Raw genomic sequence first — 27,370 nt, forward strand, 5'->3', positions numbered from 1 at the left:
AAATGAAAAACCTCTTTATCACTGAGAGAGTGAGAGTGAGTGAGAGAGAGAGAGAGAAAAGGAAGTGATGGAAATTCCAGATGGAAGGATATACGCGCACACACAAACCCACACATGCAATCCATTCCATCAGCAAGTTAATAAAAGGCTGACGTTTATATCTGTCTTAAAGACAGATACCATGAGGAGGAGAAGAGAGAGAAAGGGAGTAGTTTCTTTTTCTTCATTGAGTAAAGCACGTGGCGTCTCCAATCTCATATCCTTTATTATGACTCTAGACAGACTGAGTTATCTATATTCGAATGACTGTGTGTATTGGTATTAAAATAAAGTGTTATTTTTAAGATGCATTGCCAAATTGTCCTGTAGTCCACTTAATTTTAATACCAATATGTACTTTAGAAAGCTATCTTTGTACTTTAAAGTAGTGATGCTTCATTCATGAATGAATCAGTCTTTTTAAATGTATCTTTTGAGTGAGTGAAGCGTTCTCGTATTTCTAAATCACTGATGTTGCTCCTTTTTCAGTGAGCTCTAGTTTGAAGACTGCTTAAGTGGTTTTTCTTGCCTGTAAAGACTGACTATAGCTTGAGCCAATAGCATTCGCATTTTGGCTGTGATTGAGCGTATAATTGTTTTGACCCACTGAACGAAGACGCCCCTTCACTGAGCTAGTCGGTCATAAGAGTCTGAACAACGAGACATCTTGTTCGTGAACGAACTGAATTTGCTGGTACACTCATTTGTGAACAAAATGAATGAATCAATCAGTCATCTCATTGATGAATGAGGATCTGCTGACTGGCTGAACGAGAGGAGGTGGCAAGTCGTTCGTTCAGTTTGGCAGTCTCGTTTAACAAGAAAAGAGGCCGGATGAATTATGACTAAAAGTGACTGATGACCACACATTACAATGACATATGGACATTATTGAAACTCATTCGTTTTTAGTCTAGTATTGTTGTATTTGTTTTGTATAGCTTAATAAAAGTCATGCACAGCAGTTTACAATGTGTTTTAGAATTGTAAAGACACAAATTTTAATAAAGGATCATATGACTTTGTGCTTTTGGTTTAATGCAATATCTCGTTCAAAATTTAAAAGATGCTCATTTGTCTCCTGGTGCAAAGGATGGTCAGTGAACAAATCAATTAACGAATCTGAACTGGTAAACTGGTGAATGGATTCGAAATACTTGAGTCACTGGGATGAATAAAAATCCCAACCACAACTTTAAAGAATCCAGGGATCAAAACACTAATTTGAAGAACACTTAAGAACTTTATAGCCAATTCAAGAACCATAAAGTAAAAAAATAGTTGTTTGTAAAGATCCGCAAAAAAATAAAAAAATTACAAATAAAAGAAACTTTATTTTAGCGCTGTCTTGAATAAAAATAAATAAATATTATCATTGGAGTATGCACTGTTTGCGCTGTTAATCGTAGTACTCAATTTAAAATCATTCATTAATTATTTTTTTTTAAATATATATATATATATATATATATATATATATATATATATATATATAGACACACTGGTCTGAACCTTTAGGAGAACATCCAGGTACCCTTTCAAAAAGGGCATTTCTCTGAGGAATTTGAATTTGAAAATTGAATCTGTACGTTCCTGCAAGAACTTTAAGCCGGTTGCAAACCAGTGAAAAGTGCCATTTAATTCAGAACTATGTGAGTGGCTTCCTCCAATAATCCCAACATCTTGAGGAATTTACATTTGAAGTTCCTTGAGTACATAATAGTACATTTAAAACACGTGGATATCTGGGTCTGGAAAAGCTTCACCAAGTGTCTGTCGCATTTCAAATGAGCTAGAACTGCCCTTGAACTTGAACTTTAATTTTACATGTGAACCAAACACACATATAGTAATATACTGTATCATAGTTGTGTAGACAGCTGGGTAAATACAAACCTTTCAGTGATAGTGTATGTGTGTTGTGTAATGTGTTGCAAGCATTTGTGTGAATGTTTGTCTGAAAGGACAGGGTTATGATGGACGTCTTCCTGTGTATTGAACGGGATATAATTACCAGGCAATAACCAGATAAATAATACATTTATATACGGCACATCACAATAGAGTCTGTTACACTTGCACTTAGCATTAGCATACTCATCTAATACACCATCTGCTCAAATGATCAGTTGTCGTCATAAATAGTGATGTCAGCCAATATTTCACGTGGCATCTTTTTAAGTTTGGCTCAAACGAAAACATCAATGCTGAGGTGAAAAGAGGATGCTAATAAAACCACTCAAATCTACTGTCATGACTGCTAAAAAGGCTGGCTTAGACTAGCATTAATTTCCATGCTGGTTCAGTCTGGTTTGTTCTTGTCAGAAAACTTGGAGGCAGCACTTTGCCTGTCAATCATGTTGCACACTTGGGTTATCTGGCATTTAAGGGTGGAGGTTTGGAGAACTGGCATGTTTTTGAAGGGGTGGACAGGTCATTTTAATTCAGTGGCTAAGTGTGGCGTAGATGTTAAGCGCTAAATGTGCGGCCTTTGAGAATGCACAACATAAGTAAACCGAGCAGAGCGTGTACAAGCCAAGCACCATTATGTGTATCATCTTTCCAGGTACACTCTTTGAGGAATATTTCAAGATCTACTCATCATGTTGTGTTTGGGCTTGTTTGAATCGGGATAGTCTGCTGTAAGTAATAAGGGAAAAGGAGACAAAAAGACACTCTAGTTTATTATATTTATGTGTGTCAGTGTGTCCTCTTAGTGAAACAAATTTGCTCACAATTTGAGACCTTTTCAACTATATATAACACATGGCTATCTCATCTTTTTATGTTTTGATTAACTCTGAAAATAATTGTTGTGATAACAAATTTGCAAATTATGAGAACAAAACAGTTCTAATTTGTCAGTAAATAAAAAAGCATTATATAAGAATTGGTAGGATCAGCTATATGCATTGTATAGTCCAGACTCTAAGCTTTAAAATTAAAGATCAAGCAAGTGGTTTTGAATTTATTACATTATTATTATTATTATTTCTGCAGGGAGTGCCCCCCACTTGCGCGGAATAACGTTTGGTTACGTATGTAACCTCCGTTCCTCGAGGGAGGGAACGACACGTTGTGTCGGAGAAGCGACACTAGGGGTCTCTCTTGAGCGCCGATATTCACCTCTGACCTATTGAAAAGGGCCAATGAGAGTTGGCAGTCAGTATTTGCATACCCCGCCCTCGCATACGGGTATTTAAGCGGGGCAAATACAGAAGTTTAGTCAGGATTTTTCTGAGGAGCCGGAAATGGTCCGGCCACAACAGTGGCTCGGTTCAGCGACATGGCGGAGGAAAGACACAACGTGTCGTTCCCTCCCTCGGGGAACGGAGGTTACATACGTAACCAAACGTTCCACTTCTGTCGCTCTCTCCACGTTGTGTCGGAGAAGAGACACTAGGGGACCCATTCCAATCTTGCCATGTGCTGAACCGTGTACGTGAACTGCCGATACAGAGGCGGGCAGGGATTCATCCAGTGCCACGCATCGTCTGTACCCGGCTGCACGTACCCTTCCCCAATGCCCCATACGAACATCGGGATCCTTCTAGTTACCCTGAGAGGGGAACAAGGCGATGTTTGCCAACACGGGAATGGGCCAGCCTGGCTGGGCCTCTTTTCTCTCTATGTTTCTTGCATAGAGCAATCACGGCCGGGGCCCTTACATGCATATAGGGAAGGGGGTCTTACCCAGACCCTGCGGAGACCACACCTGCCCTTTTTCTTGGGGAGGAAAAGTGGTAGACACGTCACACGGCCGTCTTAGGGCTCGTGTGGAAAGTATGGTGCGGTGGTAGATCCAGCCTCGAAAGGGGGGAGTTGCTACAGCACGGCGACTGGGGCAGCTGTAACTGCCTAAGGGAGACACGGGGGTCCGCTCGTAAGGGGACAGAACCGTGGAAATACACACAGGGGGAGTCCGAGCATGAGGCCTTACCTGTGGAGCACCTATACCAGTACAGGGTAGCCATCAGGGTACCCGCAGTGGCTTGGGTCGGCGAGTTCCTCCGCTGAACCGTGGACCCGGAGGGCTGGGGAGGAATCGACCAGGGTCCCGACTTCGGAGTGGAGCGCCCTGGGAAAAAAGGCGCACTACTTAACCTTGGCGTCAGGAAAAGAGCGCTGAGCATAGCGATCCACCCGGCCGGTCAGTCTACGTGTTACTGAGTTCTATGGGCTCGGACCTGACAAAACACGAGACGCAACCGACTCAACGCGGAGGTTGTAAAACCTTGTGAAGGTGTTGGGTGTTGCCCAACCCGCGGCTCTACAGATGTCTGCTAGGGAGGTGCCCTTGGCCAGTGCCCACGAGGACGCAACACCCCTTGTTGAGTGAGCTCGGACCCGCAAGGGTAGGGGCACGGCCTGGGTGTGATAAGCCAGTGTGATGGCGTCAACAACCCAGTGGGCGAGCCTCTGTTTGGAGACGGCATTCCCTTTCTGCCGTCCCCCAAAGCAGACAAAGAGCTGCTCAGAGCGTCTGGTGCTCTGTGCGGTCCAGGTAAATGCGCAGGGCGCGCACTGGACATAGCAGCGAAAGGGCTGGGTCTGCCTCCTCCGGGGCAGCGCTTGCAGGTTCACTACCTGATCTCGGAATGGTGTGGTAGGAACCTTGGGCACATAGCCCGGTCGCGGTCTTAGGATCACAGACGTATCTGCCGGACCGAACTCCAGGCAAGTGTCGCTGACAGAGAACGCTTGCAGGTCCCCGACCCTCTTGATAGAGGCGGCGCGATCAGCAGGGCCGTCTTAGAGAGAGGGCCCTGAGTCCAATTGATTCAAGCGGCTCGAAGGAGGGTCTCTGGAGTCCTGCCAAGACTACCGAGAGATCCCAGGAGGGAACTAGGCCTGGCCGGGAGGGATTCAACCTCCGGGCGCCTCTCAGGAACCTGAGGATCAGGTTGTGCTTACCCAAAGACTTTCCGTCTACAGGATCGTGGTGGGCGGCAATGGCGGCAACATACACCTTGAGGGTGGACGGGGACAGCCTCCTGTCCAGCCTCTCCTGTAGGAACAGGAGCACTGACCTAATCGCGCATCTCTGCGGGTCTTCAGTTCGGGAAGAACACCAATCTGCGAACAAGCGCCACTTTAGGACGTAAAGGTGCCTGGTAGAAGGGGCTCTGGCTTGGTTAATTGTATTCACAACGGTCGCCGGTAAGCTGGCTAGCTCTTCCGCATCCTGTCCAGGGACCAGACGTGGAGGTTCCAGAGGTCTGGGCGCGGGTGCCAGAGCGTGCCCCGTCCCTAAGAGAGGAGGTCCTTTCTCAGGGCAATTCACCAGGGAGGAGCTGTCGCGAGAAGTCTGAGTTCCGAGAACCAAGTCCGAGTGGGCCAGTAGGGGGCCACTAACGTGACTCGCTCCTCGTCCTCCCTGACCTTGCACAGCACCGGTGCAAGAAGGCTCACTGGGGGAAATGCGTACTTGCGCAGCCCTGAGGGCCAGCTGTGTGCCAGCGCGTCTGTCCCAAGGGGAGCCTCTGTTAGGGCGTACCAGAGCTGGCAGTGGGAGGTTTCCTGGGAGGCAAACAGGTCTACCTGGGCCTTGCCAAACCGTTCCCAAATCAGCTGGACCGACTGGGGGTGAAGCGTCCACTCCCCGCCGGGCAGGCGTTGTCGTGATAGCGCGTCCGCTACGACGTTGAGCTTGCCGGGGATGTGAGTGACCTGAGTCGCTGCTGGCTCCATAGGAGGAGACGGCGGGCGAGTTGTGACATGGGGGCAGTCGTAGGCAGGCGGAAGGCGGGATCGCCACGTCAGGTGTACCGGGACTGTCGTAATCTGAAAGCAGATTGCTGTGAGAACGGCATTTGCGGGCCAGGTGACCCAGAGGCAAAGGAAATAGCTCTTTTATTGAGAATGTGGATACCACAGCCCCCGTCAGGGGGTGTGGCAAATGAAAAAACAAAGGATTCTCCACCCGGCCCTCCACAGCGGTCTTACCACCTCCGGAGCTAACGTCTTCGGCTCTGGGTCGACTGTCTCAGGAACGCTTGGGAGCCTTCCGGGTCCTAGAGGGGGTTCGTGAGACAGGGGGCGTATGCCGCCTGCGGGGTGCTCGACGCTGGGGCTGAGAGCTGGGCCCGGGTTGGGACAGAGCAGGAGCTGGTTTCTTCACCGCAGGGGGACGCCCTCGGCGAGCAGACGGGGCAGGGCCCGTAGCGGCAGGTGTGCGGCAGGGTATGATGTGAGAGATGGCCTATGTCTGCTTCTTCACCGCGGAGAACTGTTGGGCGAAGTCCTCGACGGTGTCGCCGAAAAGGCCAATCTGCGTCTAGGAAGCAGTTCTTGTCGGCCTCACGCATCTCGACCAGATTGAGCCAGAGATGGCCTTCCTGGACCACTAGGGTGGCCATCGCCTGTTTGAGTACCTGCGCTGTGGCCTTCGTCGCTGTCAGGGCGAGGTCGGTCGCTGAGCGCAGTTCCTGCAGCACATCAGGATCAGGTCCACCCCCGTGCATGTTTCTGAGTGCTTTGGCCTGGTGGACTTGCAGGAGGGCCATCGCATGCAGGGCGGAGGCAGTGCATCCAGCCGCACTGTAGGCCTTCGCGTTGAGCGAGGATGTTGTCCTACAGGGCTTGGATGGGAGTACGGGACGGCCACGCCAGGAGGTAGGGCTACCGGGGCATAGATGGTACGCAACTGCCCTATCGACCTGGGGAATCGGCCCGTATCCGTGGCGCTCTCCGCCGTCGAGGGTGGTGAGAGTGGAGCGGGTGGCACCTATATGGGCGGAGAGCGGGGCTCTCCACGTAGACGTCAGCTCGTCATGCACCTCCGGGAAAAACGGGACCGGGGGGATGCGAGGCCGCGAACGGCGCGCTGCTCCCAGGAGCCAGTCATCCAACCGTGAAGGCTGTGGGGAGGATGGAGGGTTCCAATCCAACCCCACGCTCACGGCGGCCCGGGAAAGCATGTCAGACATCTGAGCGTCGGCCTCAGCCTGGGCCTGCTGGCCCGAAGGCGGCAGTCCAGGGGAGTCCTCGGCATCAGACAGCACACTCTCCGATGCAGCGGCGAGCTCATCTGCTTCGGGCTCGGGAGGATAGACAGCCGGGCCGTGAGGCGAGCCGCTATCGCCGCGAGCGTAGACGGGGACCAGCGACCGTGTTGGGGAACGGGAGGTTCGCGTGGGGCTACCCGGCGAAACTGCACCCGCTGCCGCCCCCAAATCGCCCCCAGCGCCAACCGCATCGTCCTCAATCCCATGGGAAGGAGCAATGCGGGGTGCAGCTGGGGTGGCTTGCTCTCTGTTGAAAGCAAGCCGCGACCGCAACGTGGTCATGGTCATGTTCTCGCAGTGAGAACATGAGCCATCTGCAAACGCCGCCTCGGTGTGATCGCGGCCCAAACACACGAGACAGCGCCTGTGGCCGTCTGAAGCAGAGAGCACTCTACCGCATCCAGGAACAACACAGGGGCGGAAGGGCATCTTGAAAAAGACGCGTCCTGAAAAGGACGTTCAACGCCGCTGTGTTTAGCTCTTTTAGAGAAATTCACTCTTTTAAGGGAAATAACTCTTTTAATACACAGTATGTGTGTGTGTCTGCGCTGTCGAAGCGCTCGGGGGCAACAATGCACGCCGTGCAATGAGAAGAGAAAGCTGCTGTTGTGCGCCGTCAAGATCCAACAGCATGCAGATCGTCAGAGGAAACAGGAACGTTTTAATGGCGTGTAACTCGCAGCAAACTGCAGACAGACCATTGGCTCCGAAGAAATTTTCTGACTAAACTTCCGTATTTGCCCCGCTTAAATACCCGTATGCGGGGGCGGGGTATGCAAATACTGACTGCCAACTCTCATTGGCCCTTTTCAATAGGTCAGAGGTGAATATCGGCGCTCAAGAGAGACCCCTAGTGTCGCTTCTCCGACACAACGTGGAGAGAGCGACAGAAGGGGAATCTCAGTTCAATGAACCAATAAAAAATATCTTTTTAAAATATGTTTAAAAAAAGAAGTTGACAAAAAGATCTAATGCAATATGAGAGATGTATTAACTAAATGTGTTAGCACAAACAAACACAACACAAGGGTTAAATGAGAAATACATTTCTTTATGCAAAAAAATGAAATATAAATAAATCAAATTTCTACTGATTTTGGGATTTTACAGTTTTTTTTTTTTACAGTTTTCATGAGATTAAACCTATTATATTTTAATAAAGCCTATGAATAAAAAAAAAAATGTCCTTAATATATAAATTAACATTGATAGATCATAGAGACCAACAGTTGAATTGACCAATATGAAATTGGAAGATTATTACAAAAATGTATGGGATACCACCTACTAAACAAACCAAATGTTACCAAAAAAGAGAGTTTTGGCAAAATGGCTAACATTGCTTCAATGAAAGTATGAGTACATTTACATTTATGCATTTGGCAGACGCTTTTATCCAAAGCGACTTACAGTGCACTTATTACAGGGACAATCCCCCCGGAGCAACCTGGAGTTAAGTGTCTTACTCAAGGACACAATGGTGGTGGCTGTGGGGTTCGAACTAATGACCTTCTGATTACCAGTTTACCAGTTATGTGGTTTAGACCACTACACCACCACCACTCCACAAAAAAGGCTATGAGTAACAGTAGACATCGCGTTTCTGAATTTGGCGGTTACTGGATTGAAAATCTTGCCTTTCAATTAAAAGAGCCAATTGCCTTTTTTTCTCTATGCACATTGACTAGTCCAGCCAGGAAAAAATTATATATATATATATATATATATATATATATATATATATATATATATATATATATATATATATATATATGGTCTTTTCAGCAGGGGATTGTTGGCAACTGTCTTCTTGTAATAACATCCATCTTTCTTTCTCCCAAGCTCTAGTTCTCACCTCGCCGTATCCTGCTTGATCTATAGACCTGCTTTTCTTTTAGTCTGTTGTCAGCAGACTCTGCGGGAGTAGTGTTCACATTATGTATGTTTCGTGTCACTCAAGTCCCTTAGTTCTCTCCATCTCACCATATCTGTTTTGAATCTCTCCATTTGAATCTCTGGAGGCCATATCTTTTTCTTCCATTGACTGCTTCCTTTTAGCATTCTTTGACTCAGAGTTTCTTTCGGTCTCGGTCTCGGTCTCGGTCTCTCTCTCTCTCTCTCTCTCTCTCTCTCTCTCTCTCTCTCTCTCTCTCTCTCTCTCTCTCTCTCACTCTCTCTGTTTTATTGAACTGTTCCCCTGGCTGGCGGGATGTGTGTGCTGTCTGCTTGGTGGAGTCCACTAATATTCCTTAATGATGCAGCATCTGTCTCTGTCAACAGTCCGCCTTCATGGGCTGATAAGCAGAGCCGTTTCTCTCGCAGACACCACACAGCCATGTTAAAAAAAAGAAAAATGAAAACCTCAAACAAATGTTTTTACAAACAAACCTATAGTGAAATCTATAGTGTTTAGGGAAGGTAGTATGAAAGTATGAAAATTAAAATTATGTAAAAAATATTTGTCTATCAGAAAATTCCTGTCAAATGCTTAGGACGCAGAAGATTTTTAGCAGAACGTTCATGTTGCTCTTTTATGTCAAGCAATGAAAAGGACAAAACAGCCCCATGAAAGAGGTCACGCGGGAGCTAGCTGTGTTTGACATCAGTGACGTCAAATATTTCCGTTCCTTTCCCTTCACCTTTCCTTCCTCGTTCCTTTCCCTTTCCTTCACCTTTCCTTCTCTGTTCCTTTCCCTCACCTTTCCTTCCTTGTTCCTTTCCTTTTCCTCCACCTTTCCTTCCTTGTTTCTTTCCTTTTCCTTCACCTTCCCTGTTCCTTTTCCTTCACATTTCCTTCCTTGTTTCTTTCCTTTTCCTTCACCTTTCCTTCCCTTTTCCTTCACCTTTCTTTCCTTGTTCCTTTCCTTTTCCTTCACCTTTCCTTCCTTGTTCCTTTCCTTTTCCTTCACATTTCCTTCCCTGTTCCTTTCCTTTTCCTTTACCTTTCCTTCCTTGTTCCTTTCCTTCTCCTTCACATTTCCTTCCTTGTTTCTTTCCTTTTCCTTCACCTTTCCTTCCCTGTTCCTTTCCTTTTCCTCCACCTTTCCTTCCTTGTTCCTTTCCTTTTCCTTCACCTTTCCTTCCTTGTTCCGTTCCTTTTCCTTCACATTTCCTTGCCTGTTCCTTTCCTTTTCCTTCACCTTTCCTTCCTTGTTCCTTTCCTTTTCCTTCACATTTCCTTCCTTGTTTCTTTCCTTTTCATTCACCTATCCTTCCTGTTCCTTTCCTTTTCCTCCACCTTTCTTTCCCTGTTCCTTTCCTTTTCCTTCACCTTTCCTTCCTTGTTCCTTTCCTTTTCCTCCAACTTTCTTTCCCTGTTTCTTTCCTTTTTCTCCACCTTTCCTTCCTTGTTCCTTTCCTATTCCTCCACCTTTCCTTCCTTGTTCCTTTCCTTTTCCTTCACCTATCCTTCCTTGTTCCTTTCCTTTTCCTCCACCTTTCCTTCCTTGTTCCTTTCCTTTTCCTCCACCAATTCTTCCTTGCTCCTCTTTCTGATATCCTCCTCTTTCTCATTTCATTTAATTTCATTTCCTTCCATTTCCTTTCCATTCATGTTTCCTTTTACTTTCCTTCCTTTCCTTTTCTGTTCCTTTCATTTCCACCTTGCTCCTCTTTCCTTCTCTTTGTACTTCCCCTTTAATTTCCTTCCTTTCCTTCCATTTCCTTTCTTTTTCTTTCCCTTCACATTTCCTTTTACTTTCCTTTCTTCCCTTTTCCATTCCTTTCCTTACATCATTGCTCCTTTTCCTCTTTCCTTTCCTTTTAATTCCCTTTTATTGCCCTTTCCTTTTTCCTTTTCCTTTTATTTTCATATAGACTTTGACATCTGTCATTTCACAGTCTTAAATTCAGTTATGTCTGATCCCAGATCAGATGGCTGTAGCTTTCTGAATATTTTTCTCCTGTATCTTTCTCTTGCATACTCTTTCTCTCACACCATCTGTGTGTTTATACTGACACAGTCTTAGTTTATCATATTGGGATGAGTTATCTTCAATAAGGATCACACTGTGTGTGTGTGTGTGTGTGTGTGTGTGTGTGTGTGTGTGTGTGTGTGTGTGTGTGTGAGTGAGCGTGTATTTATCACTTTGTGGGGACCAAATGTCCCCATAAGGATAGTAAATCCCGAAATATTTGACCTTGTGGGGACATTTTGTCGGTCCCCATGAGGAAAACAGCTTATAAATCATACTAAATTATGTTTTTTGAAAATGTAAAAATGCAGAAAGTTTTCTGTGAGGGTTAGGTTTAGGGGTAGGGTTAGGTTTAGGGGATAGAATATAAAGTTTGTACAGTATAAAAACCATTATGTCTATGGAAAGTCCCCATAAAACATGGAAACACTACGTGTGTGTGTGTGTGTGTGTGTTGGAGAACACAGCACTTGTACTTTGTGTGTGTTGTTTGAGAGTTAGGGCTATTAAGTACTTATGTGTGTGTGATGTGTGACTGCCAGTGTGAGCATATTTAATTGGACGGACTCTTGTGCTGTCTAGTTAAGTGGTGTGAGAGCATTTGGCCCCGTTCATTCAGAACTCTTGGCCCGACCCAGACAACAGACCCTCTGCCTACTGTTCCTCCAACTCTATACACACACACACACACACACACACACACACACACACACACACACACACACACACACACACAGACAGAGAGAGAGAGAGAGAGATGTGAGGATGTTGGTTTGTTTGTGAACCACAAAATCTGACTGCCAACTTTATAAAAGTAATTTATTTTCTCCATATTTTGACCTAATTTCATTTCCTGAAGCTGAAGTCCATGAGTCACTGTAGGATTTCACACTTCACTAAGTACAGATGGTGACAAAATAAATTTAAACCTGTTTTATTGATAATAGCCTACCGCATCTCAGTTCATTTCAGTATTAGCTAAACTTCTAAGTACTGTATTGTTTTTCCTTCCATTTAAAAATATCATGAACATTAAAAAAATTTAAGAATTCAGAATCTGCTTATTGTATCGTTTCTTTCCATTTGTATGACCTTATATCGTAAATAAATGCTTTGTTATGTGCATGTACAAACTGTAAATACAGTATATGTTTGTTTTCGCTGTAATCTTTGGCTGTATGAAGACATTACATCTTATAAAGTAAATGAAGATATTAGAAATTAGCCATGATAGATCAGGTACATTTATATTATCAGCTAATACAAATGTTCTATATATATATATATATATATATATAGAACATTTGTATATGATAATATATACCTGATATCATATCATATCTTCATATATATATATAAATGTGTCATTTGTTCCTTGGCAAACAAGAAATGTAAAAAATTAATTAGAGATATTTAACATTTATTATTCTGGCTATAGTATCTTAATGACCTTGAAAGTCATTCTTGTTGTTGACCTTCCTTGCCTATAGAGGGCAGTAGCCTTGTTCGGTCAGCTTCATGAATACTCTTAATGTAGGCAGCAGAAGCAGCAATGGAAGTTGGCATATCTTTGGCTGTTTGTCTATTAGACTTTGTCTACTTTTTTGTCTCTTTCTTCATCGGTCTATTTGAAATTATTTTTACAATCAGCAGCATTTAGTGTCTAATATATTTTCCACAATTCAAGCCAATAGCTTCCTGAAATGAAAAACCAGTATAGATGACTTAAGCTAGTGATGTCCTTTTTGTGACTCTGAAATGGTTCTTTTTAAAGATTTACCAATTCAAAAAACATTTGTGAATCTATTGTTTGGAAGAGACCTTGGGTCCTAAAAAGGTGCTATAAAAATAAAGAATCATTATTATTATTTTTATTATCATAACATTTGGCAATAAACAGTGACATACAGCAGCATTTAGTGATATACTTATTTCACTACAAAAAATAAATAAATGTAAAAATACATGTGGACTTTTGTGAACACTTCTACGATGTAATAAATTATTTATTTTTTTCACCCGGTGCTTTGAAATGAACTGTGTGAACAAACAGATTTGTCATCAAACTCAACTCCAGTAATTCTGATGTTTTGCAGTATGAAAAGCAAACTGTGTCTTATTTTATTTTATTAGATCAGTTTGAAGGCATGTGACTGTGTGCATTTCTTTCAAACAAGTTAATGACTTTTTCAAGGGCTCTATAATTGTATTCCAAAAATAACTAGTATCACAAGTTTTAAAACTGGGTTACGGCAGCTACCCTTCTCCTCCTCCTCCAGTCGCTATTCCATTAGAGCCGCGTATTCTGTCCCATTTCACTCAAGTTGACGTAAATCAGTGCTTGTGTTTCAGTGACTGTCTGCTAACAGGGGGAGCAAACAGCCTCAAACACAGTGTTACAGTGCACGACACTTAAGTAATAGCTCTGGCAGCTGTACGTTTGCAAACGCCGTCTTTTTCTTGCCTACAAAGGGAGATTGCTATTGGCATTTTGCCTTTTCCTCAGCTTGACAAAGATGGATTTGTGGGTAATAGAGTCCCTGTGGTGGAGGGGATAAGTGGGCATCCCAGGAGGTCAGATTACCTCGGTATACTGAGTCAGTAAGATCAAACCTGCTGTGTGTAAACCAGAAAGAAAACCGCTGACATTATGAACAATGCTGACCCACATCATAAATCTCTTATTTGCGTGTGGATAAATGTATGGGTCAATGATGTGATGCTCATTTTATTTATTTTGTCCAGATATATTACATAATTAAAAAATACATTACGATTGCAATTCAATTCTTCTGGGGGGGATCAAGTAAAAAATGTCAAAGCAAAGTTACCATTCGGAGACAGTAAAAAAAAAAAATATATATATATATATATATATATATATATATATATATATATATATATATATATATATAAATAGTTTATTATGTTTCCAGGAGTGTTGATTATTCATGTTTTGAGACGTTACAGACATTACATCAGAAAATATTATAATTAATTCTGATTCAAAGTAATGTCCCGCATCATCCAATCACTGCTAACCATGTTCAAATAAAATTATACATAATAAATTCTGAATCTATGTACTGATTATTGTTATCCCATGTCTGCCAAACATTTGAGTGGTCCAAACATCATCTGCAGCCTAACGCTGAACCTTTGACCGAATTTTAGGATTGAATGCACTTCATAGAGTGCTATAGGATCCACCCTTGCGCCCTATATAGTGAATGACTTAACCTCCAGTGTGCTGTCTGTCTGCACTGGTCTCAGAACAGTTTGAAATGCACCTTATTTACATCTTAACTACATGTAAAGCCTCTAAGCCATATTTTTTTTTTTTTTTTAGCTTTTGGATGAACCAATTTATTCTCAATCAATGTTATGCTGTTGTGTCAGATGACTCGGTGTGGCAGAAGCTGAACACTTAAATGACAGTCTAGAGTCTTGTGAGCAGTATTCAGTGGGTTTAAATTCATTTGAATTATGCGTTGCATATAATGAAGCCAAAATACAACATCCACGCATGTGGACGCAGGGTCACATGATGTTAAAATAGTATTAACCTTTGAAAAACTTCCACCAAATCAAAGTCAGGTAGTGTAACCAACATGCAGAAAGCCATTCTGCTGTCATGTAACAGAAAACTAAATAACTAGAAAACAAAACAGAGAAGACACTTTGACTGTGTTCAGTTTTTAATTTTATTAATCCACCACAGTATACACTTTCAGACATTTTCAGATATATATTTCTTAAAAACCTTTTTATATAATGGCTTCTACTTAAATCTTCAAATTAGTTTTGAAAATAAATATAAATAGTGCCTATAAATTAATTTCTTTACAAAACTAGAATATTTTTGGTAACATGTTACAATAAGGTTCCATTCATTAACATTAGTTAATACATTAGGTATCATGAACAAACAATTAACAATAAATGTTTTTAATCTAATATTTCAAAATGTTTATGAAAAGTAAAAATGTTTAGGTCAAATTGAGTAACCCTAAGAAAACTTCTTGATATTTGTGATTAAAACAAATCTTGATATTTAAAAAGAAAAATGATTATAATAATCATAACAAATTAAAAATAATACCCTTGAAAATTTTGTTTAAAACCTTTATTTTTTCATAAAAGTTTTACATTTTAGATGTATTATTCTGTGCAGTTTTCTATAGGTGTAGGCACTTTGTGTGAGCTATTTGGAGGAGATGATGCTACTCGACATTTCATTGTAAAACAATGACAATCAGTCAATCAATCAATCAATCAATCAATCAATGAATCAATCAATTAATGATTAAGATGTGTACACTCACATGTATTCAAGCAGCAAGGAACTTGAATAGTCACTGATGCTACCATTCTACCTAATGTCTACTTTTATGTTCCACTGAAGATAGAAAGCCGTACCGGTTTGGAACAACACGAGTATGAGTAAACTATGACACAATCTTCATTTTTGGTTGTTAAGAAATTGCATTTATAAATCCCCATGAAACCAGAAATCGGTTTTTGTGTCTTTGAGTTCATCTACATGGTAGTTAAACCTAAATTTGACAAAGTCACATTTTAGTAGACATTTAAATGTCTACTGGTCTCAAATATTGATGATGCCTCTAATACCATGGTTCATTTGTGTGTCTCCGGGTGCAATTAGTGAAACATTACTCAAGAGATATTTCAATGATTTTGAATGTTGTCATTTTTTGCCTGACCATTGACCTTCGCCCTTTGCAGATTTATAGCGAGAAGAGAAGTCAGTTTGATGTGGAGCGAAACACGCCAAAGCAGCTGGTGGAGAAAGTTGCAGGGGACATTGCCAAACTGCTCAACAGGAAACGCAAAGCTCTTGAGGTAAGATAAACATCAAGAAATGCTAATATGTTATCTTGAAGCACCCACAAACCCTCTCTTCCCAGTGGTGTGTTGAGCTGGTGATGATCATTGTTTAAAACTTATATCTGTTAATTTAAAGAGGAATCAATCCACTGTCTCCTTTTATTTGAAAAAAAGTAAATAAAAATAAAAAATGAATTTCTACAAAAAATATTATCAATGCCCTCTGTTCTCTATTAGCCTGCTTAACTAAGCAGGTAATGAGTTTGTCTTCCTTCAGTCTGCTCTCTCTTCAAATCCACAGGATGCTATCACAGCTGCACATAACACACTTCAAAATTCAAAGCTTTGCATTTTTACATTTACCAGAAAATGCTGGTTTTGTGGACACAGTACAATGGAAATGCCCGATTGACATGTATCATCATCATATTATTTAAAGTACAATGTAAATATCATAATAAATGAATTCATTACCACAGTATACACTTTCAGACATTTCAGATATATATTTCTATCATGAACAAACAATTAACAATAAATGTTTTACATTTATTAATCTTTGTTCATTTTAGTTAACAAAAATACAGTTGTTCATTGTTAGTTCATAGTGAATTAACTAATGTAAACAAATACAACTTTATAGTCATAATTATAGTCTTTATAATCAATGATGCTGTCTACCATGGAAGCGTCCGTTGCATTGCATCACGTTGCGCCGACAGTAAACAGATGTCCCGTTCCATTTTGCTCCACACGCACTGGCGCTACTACTGCCAACATCACAAAAACTGTTTAGAAAGTGTCGATGTGCCTGGTATAGACAGCCTCATGCCGTCGTGTCAGTGGACTCGCCTGGTGTAAACAGGGTGTTAGCACCATAAACTATCACACATTCATGACATTCATGAGTATTCATGAATTAAACTGTTTACTCACGTCCAAGTGAGTTAATTGCTCCAGCTTTCAATAACAGTTCCTTTGCAAAGCTTGAATCTTTTTATAACAGGTATGAGCCGAACATACAATCCACTCTAAAATATGCTGAAGACACATCCACATCCAGTTGCCACTATCATTCCAACATATTTACATGCACCAACAACTAAAAATAGCGCAGACCGGGCGAAAGAAAGTGTCCATGATGCATTTGTGCTCAACTGAATGACAGAGAGCTTCTCCTCTTTAGATTTGACACTGCGTCTTTTTAAAAGCGGCCCGAGATATGTATCAAGCAGGAAAAGACATCTGTCTATGCATGTGTAAGTCATCTTAGGATGAATCTCACACGACATCTCTTCAACTATATGACTGATTGAGCACCAGTGGGCGGGGTCAAGGGTGCAATGTTGGAAAAATAGGCATTGCATATGCAGATGTATTTGGTCCTTGTAACATAACAAGTTCCACAAATTCCAAATGAGCCATTTTTAGAGCTTGATTTAAATAAATGCTCTTTTTCTATTAAGGAGGAAGTTTTCAGTACAGTGACATATGTCAAAAGATCAAGGAAAATTTGGTTCCTCAAGTCATGACCCCTTCAAGACGGTGATACGATAAATACGATAAACTATAACTTGATTTGATTTACCATTTTTGGTCACTGCATAATTCCCACACTTGTATTTGTGTTATTTACTAGACCTTTCTATAATGTTAAAAATAGTAATAATAAATAATGAGTAGGTATGTCAAGACTTTTGACTGATCTAAATACCTTGGTAAATTCATCTGATACCATCTCTGTTCAGTGTACACCAAAGTACCTTTTGTCAGCTTTGGTTTGAGTTGTTTAAAGGCAGTTTGAAGTGCATGGAAAATGTAAAGTGCATTTTGATGATTGCTCATGAAAAATGAGTGTTGATTGAGCTTCAGAAATGAGTCATGTGTTTGTTGAGTATAGAGCTCTTAACTGCAGTTGTAGATGTTTCAATGCAGAGGTTCCTCTTGAATAAAAGTACCATTTGAACACCCCCTGAGGACTTTCACTGGGAATTTCTTATCATAAATTGGTGTTTGAGTGAGATTAGTTGAGATGCTGTAATGTGGTGCATACTGAGTCAAAATGACTCTGTTCCAAAAGCTTGAGAGCTGCATGAGCTGCCTTGCTGTCTTCTCTTTCTATTTAGGTAGCAAGCTACTGAGGGCCGTTTAGACTGAACAAGTTCTTGCCCTTAAAAAAAGCTACGTTCAGCGCAACGAATGGAACAGAATGCAGGTGTCTCAAAATGAGTTTCTAAAGTAGAAGTTATTTAACTTGACAAAAACACTCACTCACAATGCAGGCCAAAACTATTTCTCTCATAAGGTTGAATTATTTAGCTACCTACATTTGGAACATTCCTTGCATCAGGTGCAGGTGCTGGCTAGCTAGGCAGAGCTGATGGTTCTGTGTTTTGGAAATGAGATTATTCGCCACAAAGCTGCAGTGCTCGGAGTGTCTTAGAGCCGCTCTCTTGACTGAACTGCTAAAGATAGGACTGGCTGCAATCAGGGCCAGTGGTGTGCTGGCAACTATACCCAACCATCACCCAAACCCCAACAGATTCCTAACAACTGAGAGAAGGAGAGCGAGCGAGAGAGAGAGAAAATGAGCCCAGAATGAGAACGGTCCTTCAGGCATCAGGAAAAGCGAGGAAATTAAGTTCTGAAATCATTGATTTGAAAATGAGCAGCAGACGGGAGAAAACGAGAGGCTAGGATATAGTATGACGTAGGATATAGTACTGTATGTAGAACAAGGTAAAGCAAGAGAGAAGAAAGAGAGTAGCTCTTGTTAGCTCATGAGAAAGTGTTGGACAAAATCTTGAATAAATCTTACAGGCCAATAGTTTGAGTTTGCCATCAAACTGCAAGAAATTGTCTTAAAAATTGGAATTTTGCTTTTTATATTCTAAACATTTGGCTCTTGTTGAAGTAAGACCATATTTATGAAGGTAAAATAGTGCTTAAATAATTTGCATGCACAGATTGAGATTTGTGAGAGTGTAAATCAAATTGCAAGCATAAAAAAAATGATTAGCGATACTTTAATGCTTTGCATAAGAGTAATTCTTGTGTTTTGAATCGGTAACTTCATATTAACACAAAATAAATTTGATTTGTAATCTTCTGACTTCCGCTTACACTTTTGGCACTGTTTTTTGCGCCTAAACATGGACTAAATCATTGAAAACCTGGTATCAGTGATATGCAAGCAAAAAAAAGATTTAAAAACTATAATAATGAACAGCAACAAGAAGAAGCATTTGAACACCAGATTTAGAATCATATTTATATTAATAAATGGTGTCTGTCAACTTTACTCTCACAGTAAAACTATTTATATTTAAGTTCATATTTAAGAGAGGAGAGATACCCAGAGGAACAATGCTTAGCCATATGAAGAAGAAGCTGTCTGTATTAAACCAATTTAAACACACTTTGTTGATGTAACACAATAACACCTGTTTCGACCTGTTTATCCAAACCTGCTTATTTATGCCATTGTTGACAAATTAGATAGTTCCTGCTTCCCAATTCAGATACTATCCGTCCTAAATAGTATTCGAGATTAGAGCATCTAATGGGGTATTCCGTGACATAGACCCTGAACTCTCAGTTGATTAACCCAAAACTTGCTTACTTACGATATGTGGTTTCCAGAACACCTGCGCGGGGTTAGTTCACGCAACCGTGAGTTTGAATCTCAGAGTTTGTGTGCGTTCATGATGAATTCAGAAAGGAATTCTCAACAGATCTCCAAATTCTTGAGTCACCATGGAAACAGAAAGGCACGCCATATTTCAGTGATGCAGAACATGAGGTTTTAATGACTACAAATGAGCATTATTTCATCTTCACTCATAATAGCGATAGGAGCTACATGGGTTTAGGATTGAGAGTATGCTTGACAGAAAGTATACTGAATCATTGAAACAATCCGAATGAGATGCGACCACCAGTCAGCGGTCGAGGAAGCAATCCCAACTAAGAAGACTAAGATGGTTCGGGCACATCTGCAGAATGAGCATCACCAGGACACCGTACCAGCTTCTCTGGCGAAATCGTCCAACAGAATGGAAAGTTCAAAGAGCAGCGCCCAAGAAGACATGGTCAAAATAAATTGAAGACCTGAAAAACCGGCGATCCACCCTCTGTGATGCCATTGCCATGGATTGAAAAGCATGGGAAAGCATTCTGAGCAAAGTCTGAAATCCAGTGGCACCCACAGTAGCATATGGGCTCCGGAGGAAACCCCGTCCTATTGCTGACTAGGAATCAAAGAAGAAAGAAGAAGATACTGAATCATTGCATGCATTTTTAAGTTAATAAATCTATAAAGTTTTACCGTACGTGTGAAAGCTTAATTCACCACAGATATTAGACCTCTCTCGCCAACATTAATGTTTAATAGGTTGATCGTTATGTTATTTGTTTGCACTGAATTTCATTATAAGTGTAAAGGGGTTAATGGGAAAGGAGGAGGCGAGAACCGGATTGACAAAATAAATAATATTTTAATGGAGAACTGAAAGCAAAAGACACAAACACACACATATGGCGGACAGCTTGCTCTTAAACGCTCGCTCTGTCACACCACCATCCGCAGTCGGCCTTTATCACTCTCGGAGGCATTATTAGCCTGATAAGGGTCTGTCACAATAAGTATTAACATTCATTATTTGTAACATTAATTGTAATGTTTTTGAGTAGGCCACACATGATTAATCTTGTGCAATATAAGAGGAAGATCTGCTGTAACAGAGGTGGACAATGGTAGGAGTTACATGTCTATTGTGTTCTTTTCTTATGTGATATGGCATTAAAACTTGCTTGTTGTCTTGTCCCATAAAAGGCAATGGCTGGGTATTCTCATGTAGAGGAAGGTCCATCTGCCTCCAGCTACTTGGTACAGAATGAAATGATGTTTTAATTGAAGATCATGTGTCTGATTATACATTATAGATGTTCATGATCTCAGCATAAGGGAAAAGTAACTCAAAGCTTCTTTGTTAATAGGAAGTTGTAAATGGTCCCTATTGAAAGGCAGATTAAAAATGTAATTAAGAGATGGACCATGTATAGCTTCTGATGGAGTAGAGAAGGTTGAGCATCAATGAATACACACATCTATTCTAATAGAAAGATACATCTATTCATTGGATCACCTGAACACCAGCTAAATGAGGGCACTCTGGGTGACTCTAAATGACAGCATGTCTCATTTATATTTTCCTACTGAAGAGCAGGTTATGTTCAGAGAGTAAGTTGCTATGGCTACTAACATACCCTGAAAGTTGAGGTTATCTGCTTACTCTGAGTAAACTTACCTGGGTAAGTCCCTTAATTTGCTTTCTGGAATACCCCTCAGTATACCCTGAAAATAGTCTCAGAATGGTGATAATATGCAGTGCCTGAAATTGTCTAAAAGATTTGTTAAGCCTTTCTAAAGTAAAATGTCACAAATGAATTTGACATAACAAATTAGTGTGTAAATCATTCATAAAACTATTCTAGCATAAATAATGACATTGAATTGACTGTTGACATAAGGAATTTCTGTTAATTGCTCATTAAACCATTCACGCGCCCCACCGAGAGCAAGAACCACATTATAGCGACCACGAGGAGGTTACCACATGTGACTTTACCCACCCTAGCAACCGGCCAGTGGTTGCTTAGGAAGCCTGACTTGAGTCACTCAGCACATCCTGGATTCGAACTTGCGACTCAGGTGTGGTAGTCAGCGTCTTTACTTGCTGAGCCCCCCTTAAATCTAGTCTTACATAAATTGACGCAGTGAATTGACTGTTGACGTAAATTATTTCTGTATAAATCATTCTTAAAAACGTTCTTACATAAATGTATGTATTGAATTGACAGTTAACGTAATTAATTTCTGTATAAATCGTTCTTTTTTTTTTCTCCCCAATTTGAAATACCCAATTCCCAATGCGCTCTAGGTCCTCGTGGTGGTGTAGTGACTCGCCTCAATCCGGGTGATGGAGGACGAATCTCAGTTGCCTCCGTGTCTGAGACCCTGCATCTTATCACATGGCTTGTTGAGCATGTTAACGCGGAGACCTAGCGCGAGTAGAGGTTTCACGCTATTCTCTGCGGTGTCCACGCACAACTCACCACACGCCCCAACTAGAGAGAGAACCACATTATGGCAACTTCGAGGAAACACAATTTTTGCTTGTGGATGTTACAGGTTCTTTTGGTAAATTGCTCGTAAAAACATTCTTACTTAAATTGTTGCATTGAATTTACTGTGTACATACATTTTTGAAAATAGTTTATAGAATAATTTATTATATAAATGATTGACTTGTATTGACTGTGTAACAATTTTCTGTGCAAATCGTTAAATTAATGAATGTAGCCCTCCTTCTTTCTAACTTCTGTTATAACTCCCATGTTTTACTCTGGAAGGTTGATGTGCATTTGCGTAGACCTTGTTATCCTGATACCACTGCGTGTCTGGTAGTTTTGTGGCCTTTTTCAACACACCGAATGTGTGGATGAAGCATCTTAATGATCTGAGACTGATTCCTCATGATGGCCTGATGTTATTCTGATGTCACGCTGCTGGTGAAGAGATGCTTTTCTGGGATGCTCGGATTGTGTCAGCTTGTGTTTGTGTCTTTTGCGCCACCTTATATTTTAATAACCTCTGTGAACTTTATTACACTGACAGTGGTGTTTTTGTTTGTGTGTGAGTGACAGATGTCAAGGCTTGGCTTGGAAAGCTGTCATGTAAAAAAATAGTGTTGCAGCAGTACAGATCACAGCTGAGCTTAGCTTTGTGTGTGTACCTCTCTCTCTTGCTCCACCCTTCCACTCATTCATTTGGATTACTATTTGTGTGTGCACCAAACCAGCTGAAACTGCAGAACTGAGTCTGCCAATCAGACTCAAAGCACATTGCATCACTCACAATGTGTCATTTGTGGGCTTGTGTGGCAGTGTTGTCATATACTGCAAATCTGTGTCGTGTTAACTATTTGACGTGGGACAAAATAAGTTTGAAACATCAACAGTAACAAGATATAACACTGAAATGCATGACTTTTCAACACTTCTGTTTACAAATTTGATGGCTGCTTATTGGATAAATAAAGGTTAACGTCATACTATGTGACTACGCTCTACATTCTGGATAACTTACAATCTACAAGCTAAGTTTTAAACAAATTAAGAAAAGAAGTTGGTTTCAAACTACAGTAACTAGATAGTTATTAAGCAACTACTGTGAACTTAATGTTTTTATCCTACCTAGGTCACAATGTGCTTTAATTGTATAGAAAATTGTATTGTGAACATTCTTCAAGTTATATCCTTTTGTTTTCTGTAAAAGAAAGAAAATTTCAGATGAACATCCATAGTCATTTATGCTTTGTAAACACTTGTTTTTGGCCTCAGAGATAATTACAATGCAACAGTACAGTGTTATTAAATACTGAGTGTGTATTTTTCATACATAATAACCCAAAGGCTAGATGCAGTGTGCGTGCGTGTGTGCTTGGGTGTGTGCGTGCGTGTGTGCGTGCGTGCGTGCGTGTGTGTGTGCATATGATGAGATTGCATATGACTGGCTCCTTATTATAATTGCCATGATGAACTGGATCAGTCGTAGTGACCGGACACTGCAAAGAGAGCATGTGACAAGTGAATCGGTTTTGTCTTTCTCCTACATACCATAAAAACCAGTATGACATTGTCAGTGCAGAGTTTGTTTATGTGTCATAACATATTTTTTACGGCAATGATAAACACACACCCACACAAACACACACACACACACACACACACACACACCCTTCATCACACAGCTTACCCCTCTTGATCATTTTGTGTGAGGAAATACTCAGTTGAGCAACCCAACACTTTTGTGTTTCTGTATTGGCACATCAGCAGATTTCTGTGATGGACAACACTATATATCAGCTCCCAGGAAACCTTTACCCAGAACAGATTAAAGAAATAGCATTCTTACAGTAAGTAAGTCCACATACTGCGAAAGGTCATGTCCATCGGACAATATGCAACCTAATAATAAAAAACAATAATATTATGAAGTAAATAATGACTGAAGTTTCATTTTTGGGTCACTAAACCTTTAAGGATTGCATATATTTACAGAGAACAGCATCATCATAAATTATATATTTTCCAGCAAGTTCACTTTAGGAAGTCAGTTTTAGAGTTCACCTCACCATAAATCATCTTATGACTTGTACTGTTTGGCCCCCAGAGTTCAACTTGAAGCCCGTGGCTGGTCATGTCATCACAGAATAACAATAATACATAAAAGAAAGCCTGTCCCAAAGTTCCAAATGATCTCACCCATGTACCTTTTCTGGCTGTGTCACAAACCTGCCACCCAGTGGGACCCTCGTTGGACAGTATGGATCTAGGAGACATGCAATGAATTGTTTCCGCTTTTAGGGCTTGTCAACTTTTGTAATTTTGCTGGAAGCTCCATCCATAGAAAACCCCTTCGGAGACTGTAGGCTAACATGCGTTTGCGTCAAAATACTTTATTGTGAATCATTGCAACTGAAATGTTTATTAAAGTTACGAAAGACCAGTGCTCCAAGAGCCCTTAAACGAAAAATTCACCAAAAGGCTCACCCTCAGGTTGTTCCAAAACTGTTTGACTTTCTTCTGTTTAAAGGGATAGTTCATCCAAAAATGAAAATTCTCTCATCATTTACTCACCCTCATGCCATCCCAGATGTGTATGACTTTCTTTCTTCAGCAGAACACAATGAAAGATTTTAAGAAGAATATCTCAGCTCTGCAGATCTATACAATGCAAGTGGATGGTGATCAACACTTTAAAGCTCCTAAAAGCAATGACAATCGTTGTAAATGTAATCTATACGACTCATTCTGGATTAAATTAATGTCTTCTAGAGCGTAACGATCGTGTTGAGTGAGAAACAGATACATTTTTAAGTCCTTTTCACTATAATTGTTTACATCTGGTCGTTCTCTTATGCACATCTACGAGGGGACTCTGTTCACCCTGCCACGTGATGTAAGCGTGCTGGCATGTTCAAATGAAAGCAAAACTAATGAAACTTGTTAACAGCATCCTCTTGTAAACAAATCGAGCTTCCGGTTGTATCTCATCAGTTCTCACGTGAACATGCCAACGCCCTTACAAAACACGAGAGGCAGCGTCAAACGGAGTCACCTTGTGGATGTGCATTGGAGAGCGAGCGAGCGGAAGTTAACAACTACTGTGAAAAGGACTTAAATATTGATCTGTTTCTCAAACAAAGTGATTGTTTTGCTTTAGAAGCCATTCATTTAATGACCGGAGTATTCTGAATTACTTTTATGTTGCCTTTATGGGCTTTTTAGAGCTTCAAAGTACTGGCAAGCATTCACTTGCTTTGTATGGACCTACAGAGCTGAGATATTCTTCTAAAAACCTTCGTTTGTCTTCAGCAGAAGAAAGAAATTCATACACATCTGGGATGGCATGAGGATGAGGAAATGATGAGAGAATTCTTAATTTAGGGGTGAACTCTAGGAGTCACCATTCACTTTCATTGTTTGGAATAAATATGTAATAAAAGGCTGAGACATTAATAAATTCTGAGGCTATAAATTCTGCTTAAAATCTGTTTTCGTGTCAAAAATGTTGGTTGATGGAAAGAAAATATACAGAAGAACTCCAGCATACTGAACAGTGCTTGTCTAGTCAGGTGGTGGTAATGAATGTATTGAAAATGACAGATAGAGAAGTTATAGACAGTACGAGAGAAAGGGGGTGTTTGAGGCTGCTAATATATGCAAAACAATTGCACACACTAATCTACATGCACTCACACACTTCTTTAAATAAAACACTTTTCACTTGTAGTCTTGCCGTAAACCTGCTCCCCTATTAAGCAGTTCTGAACTGAAAACATATCGTACACCCCAAGTTTCTACGTCCTGTGGCAAGCTGCTCTAGCATTGGTAACAAAAGCAATGCAATTCTGCTCCCTCTCCGTTCACGTTCCGTGGAAAAAAAAAACTAAGAAAGCAATTTAGTTTTCAATTTCCTGCGGGCCCAAAGAGAAGCAGCTAAAGTGCTCTGGTCCCTTTGGAATCGGAGAGATGTTGGTAGAACTGGGCTGCAGTCTCCATGCGCAAATATAGCTCACATCAACATTAACGCTCAAAAAAAGCACACAGAACGCTCAAAAGATTTGACTTGAAGGTGCAATGAAAGTGAATGGTGACTGACTAACAACTTTTGTTTTCCACGGATCAAAGAAAGTCATACGTATTTGAAACAACATGAACAATATTACATTTATTTTTTGGCTGAACTATCCCTTTAATGCCAATCTCTCCATCTTGTGATTTGTTTTTCTCGCTATTTCTCTCTCTCTCTGCTAGTTTTTTCTCTTCCACACATCACCACCCCCTAGCTCATGTCATTCAGATCTATGAACGTCCATTAGCAGCCATCTGTTACCACCTGCAGCAAAAGCCATTACACCTCTTTCTCTCTATCCCACCCTTGCTCTCTGTTTCTCTCAAACACACACATGCATATACACACAAACGCTACATGTATCTGCTCGTTGCCATGCTAAACTCGCTCTCCTGCGCGGCTTATTAGACAGATGAACACCTTTATGATGTTGGCGCTCCAGGTCAGAACATCCGCCAATCAACAAGCCGATCTCACTCACCAGCCCTCCATAAAAATCACAAACCTCATAAACTACACTAGACTCACCAATGTTATCTAGTCCGCTGATAAAACTAGACTAAATTAACTACAATAACATATAAACGGGTGGTTTTTGTATGCTGGAATCAATGGCAAGGTCATGGGAACAGTTCTTAGAGAACACACCATATTGGATACATATATCCACTTTTAACTTCAAGGCACTTTTAGGACTGTGAACTTCTAGAAAAAAATTCCCGCCTCAGTGTCATTTCCAACACATCTTAAATTCTGTATTGTGTTTAACAGAATAACTGTGACAGGGGCGGAGCCGGGTCATGATTCCACACACCGGGCCCCTAATCAGGCTAATCAAGCCTCAGAGAGGGATAAAGGCCGACTGGAAGCTACAGTGCAACAGAGAGAGAGATTTACAGACTGTTTGTCTTATTAAGTTGCTTATTTATCTATTATTTATATTGTCATCCGGTTCTCACCTCCTCCTTTCCATTAATGCCTTTACACTGGTGCCGAAATCCGGGAAGGAGGGGGGATGCGCCGTAGTAGAGTCATCGCCACTACCATCCACCCCAATGGAGCAGCCGCGGCCATCTGCCGTGAAGTGAAGGAAACGGCCGCCGACCGTGAGTTACCGCTTCCTGCGGCAGGGGAGACCCGTACTGTCCACCAAAAACATGGCGGGGCATTCCGTCCACGAGGGGCCGGAGGTCTGCCTCTGATCCATCTGGGGAGGCGCGGCTGTTGTCCATTAGTGGGTGGAGGAGTGACCGAGGACCAAGTTATGGCATATCGGAGAACTTCTTTCTCCTCTCTCTCTTCCACTGCCACTCCATGTTGGCCTTTCCCTGTCTTTTTAAAATGTTTTGTTAATTTGGCAC

The 27,370-nt window shown here is 41.3% G+C and overlaps 1 protein-coding gene across 1 annotated transcript in view; it reads left to right on the forward strand.

Annotated features, from left to right (window-relative positions):
• LOC127646241 (voltage-dependent calcium channel subunit alpha-2/delta-2-like) overlaps positions 1-27,370 on the forward strand; it is a 320,645-nt gene that overhangs the window by 88,344 nt on the left and 204,931 nt on the right. The window contains exon 3 of the mRNA XM_052129737.1: positions 15,707-15,823. Within this exon, the coding sequence (XP_051985697.1) occupies positions 15,707-15,823 (117 nt within the window). The remainder of the gene's footprint in view (positions 1-15,706; positions 15,824-27,370) is intronic.

Source organism: Xyrauchen texanus, chromosome 7 (genome assembly GCF_025860055.1).
Source record: "Xyrauchen texanus isolate HMW12.3.18 chromosome 7, RBS_HiC_50CHRs, whole genome shotgun sequence".
Classification (NCBI taxonomy): domain Eukaryota; kingdom Metazoa; phylum Chordata; class Actinopteri; order Cypriniformes; family Catostomidae; genus Xyrauchen; species Xyrauchen texanus.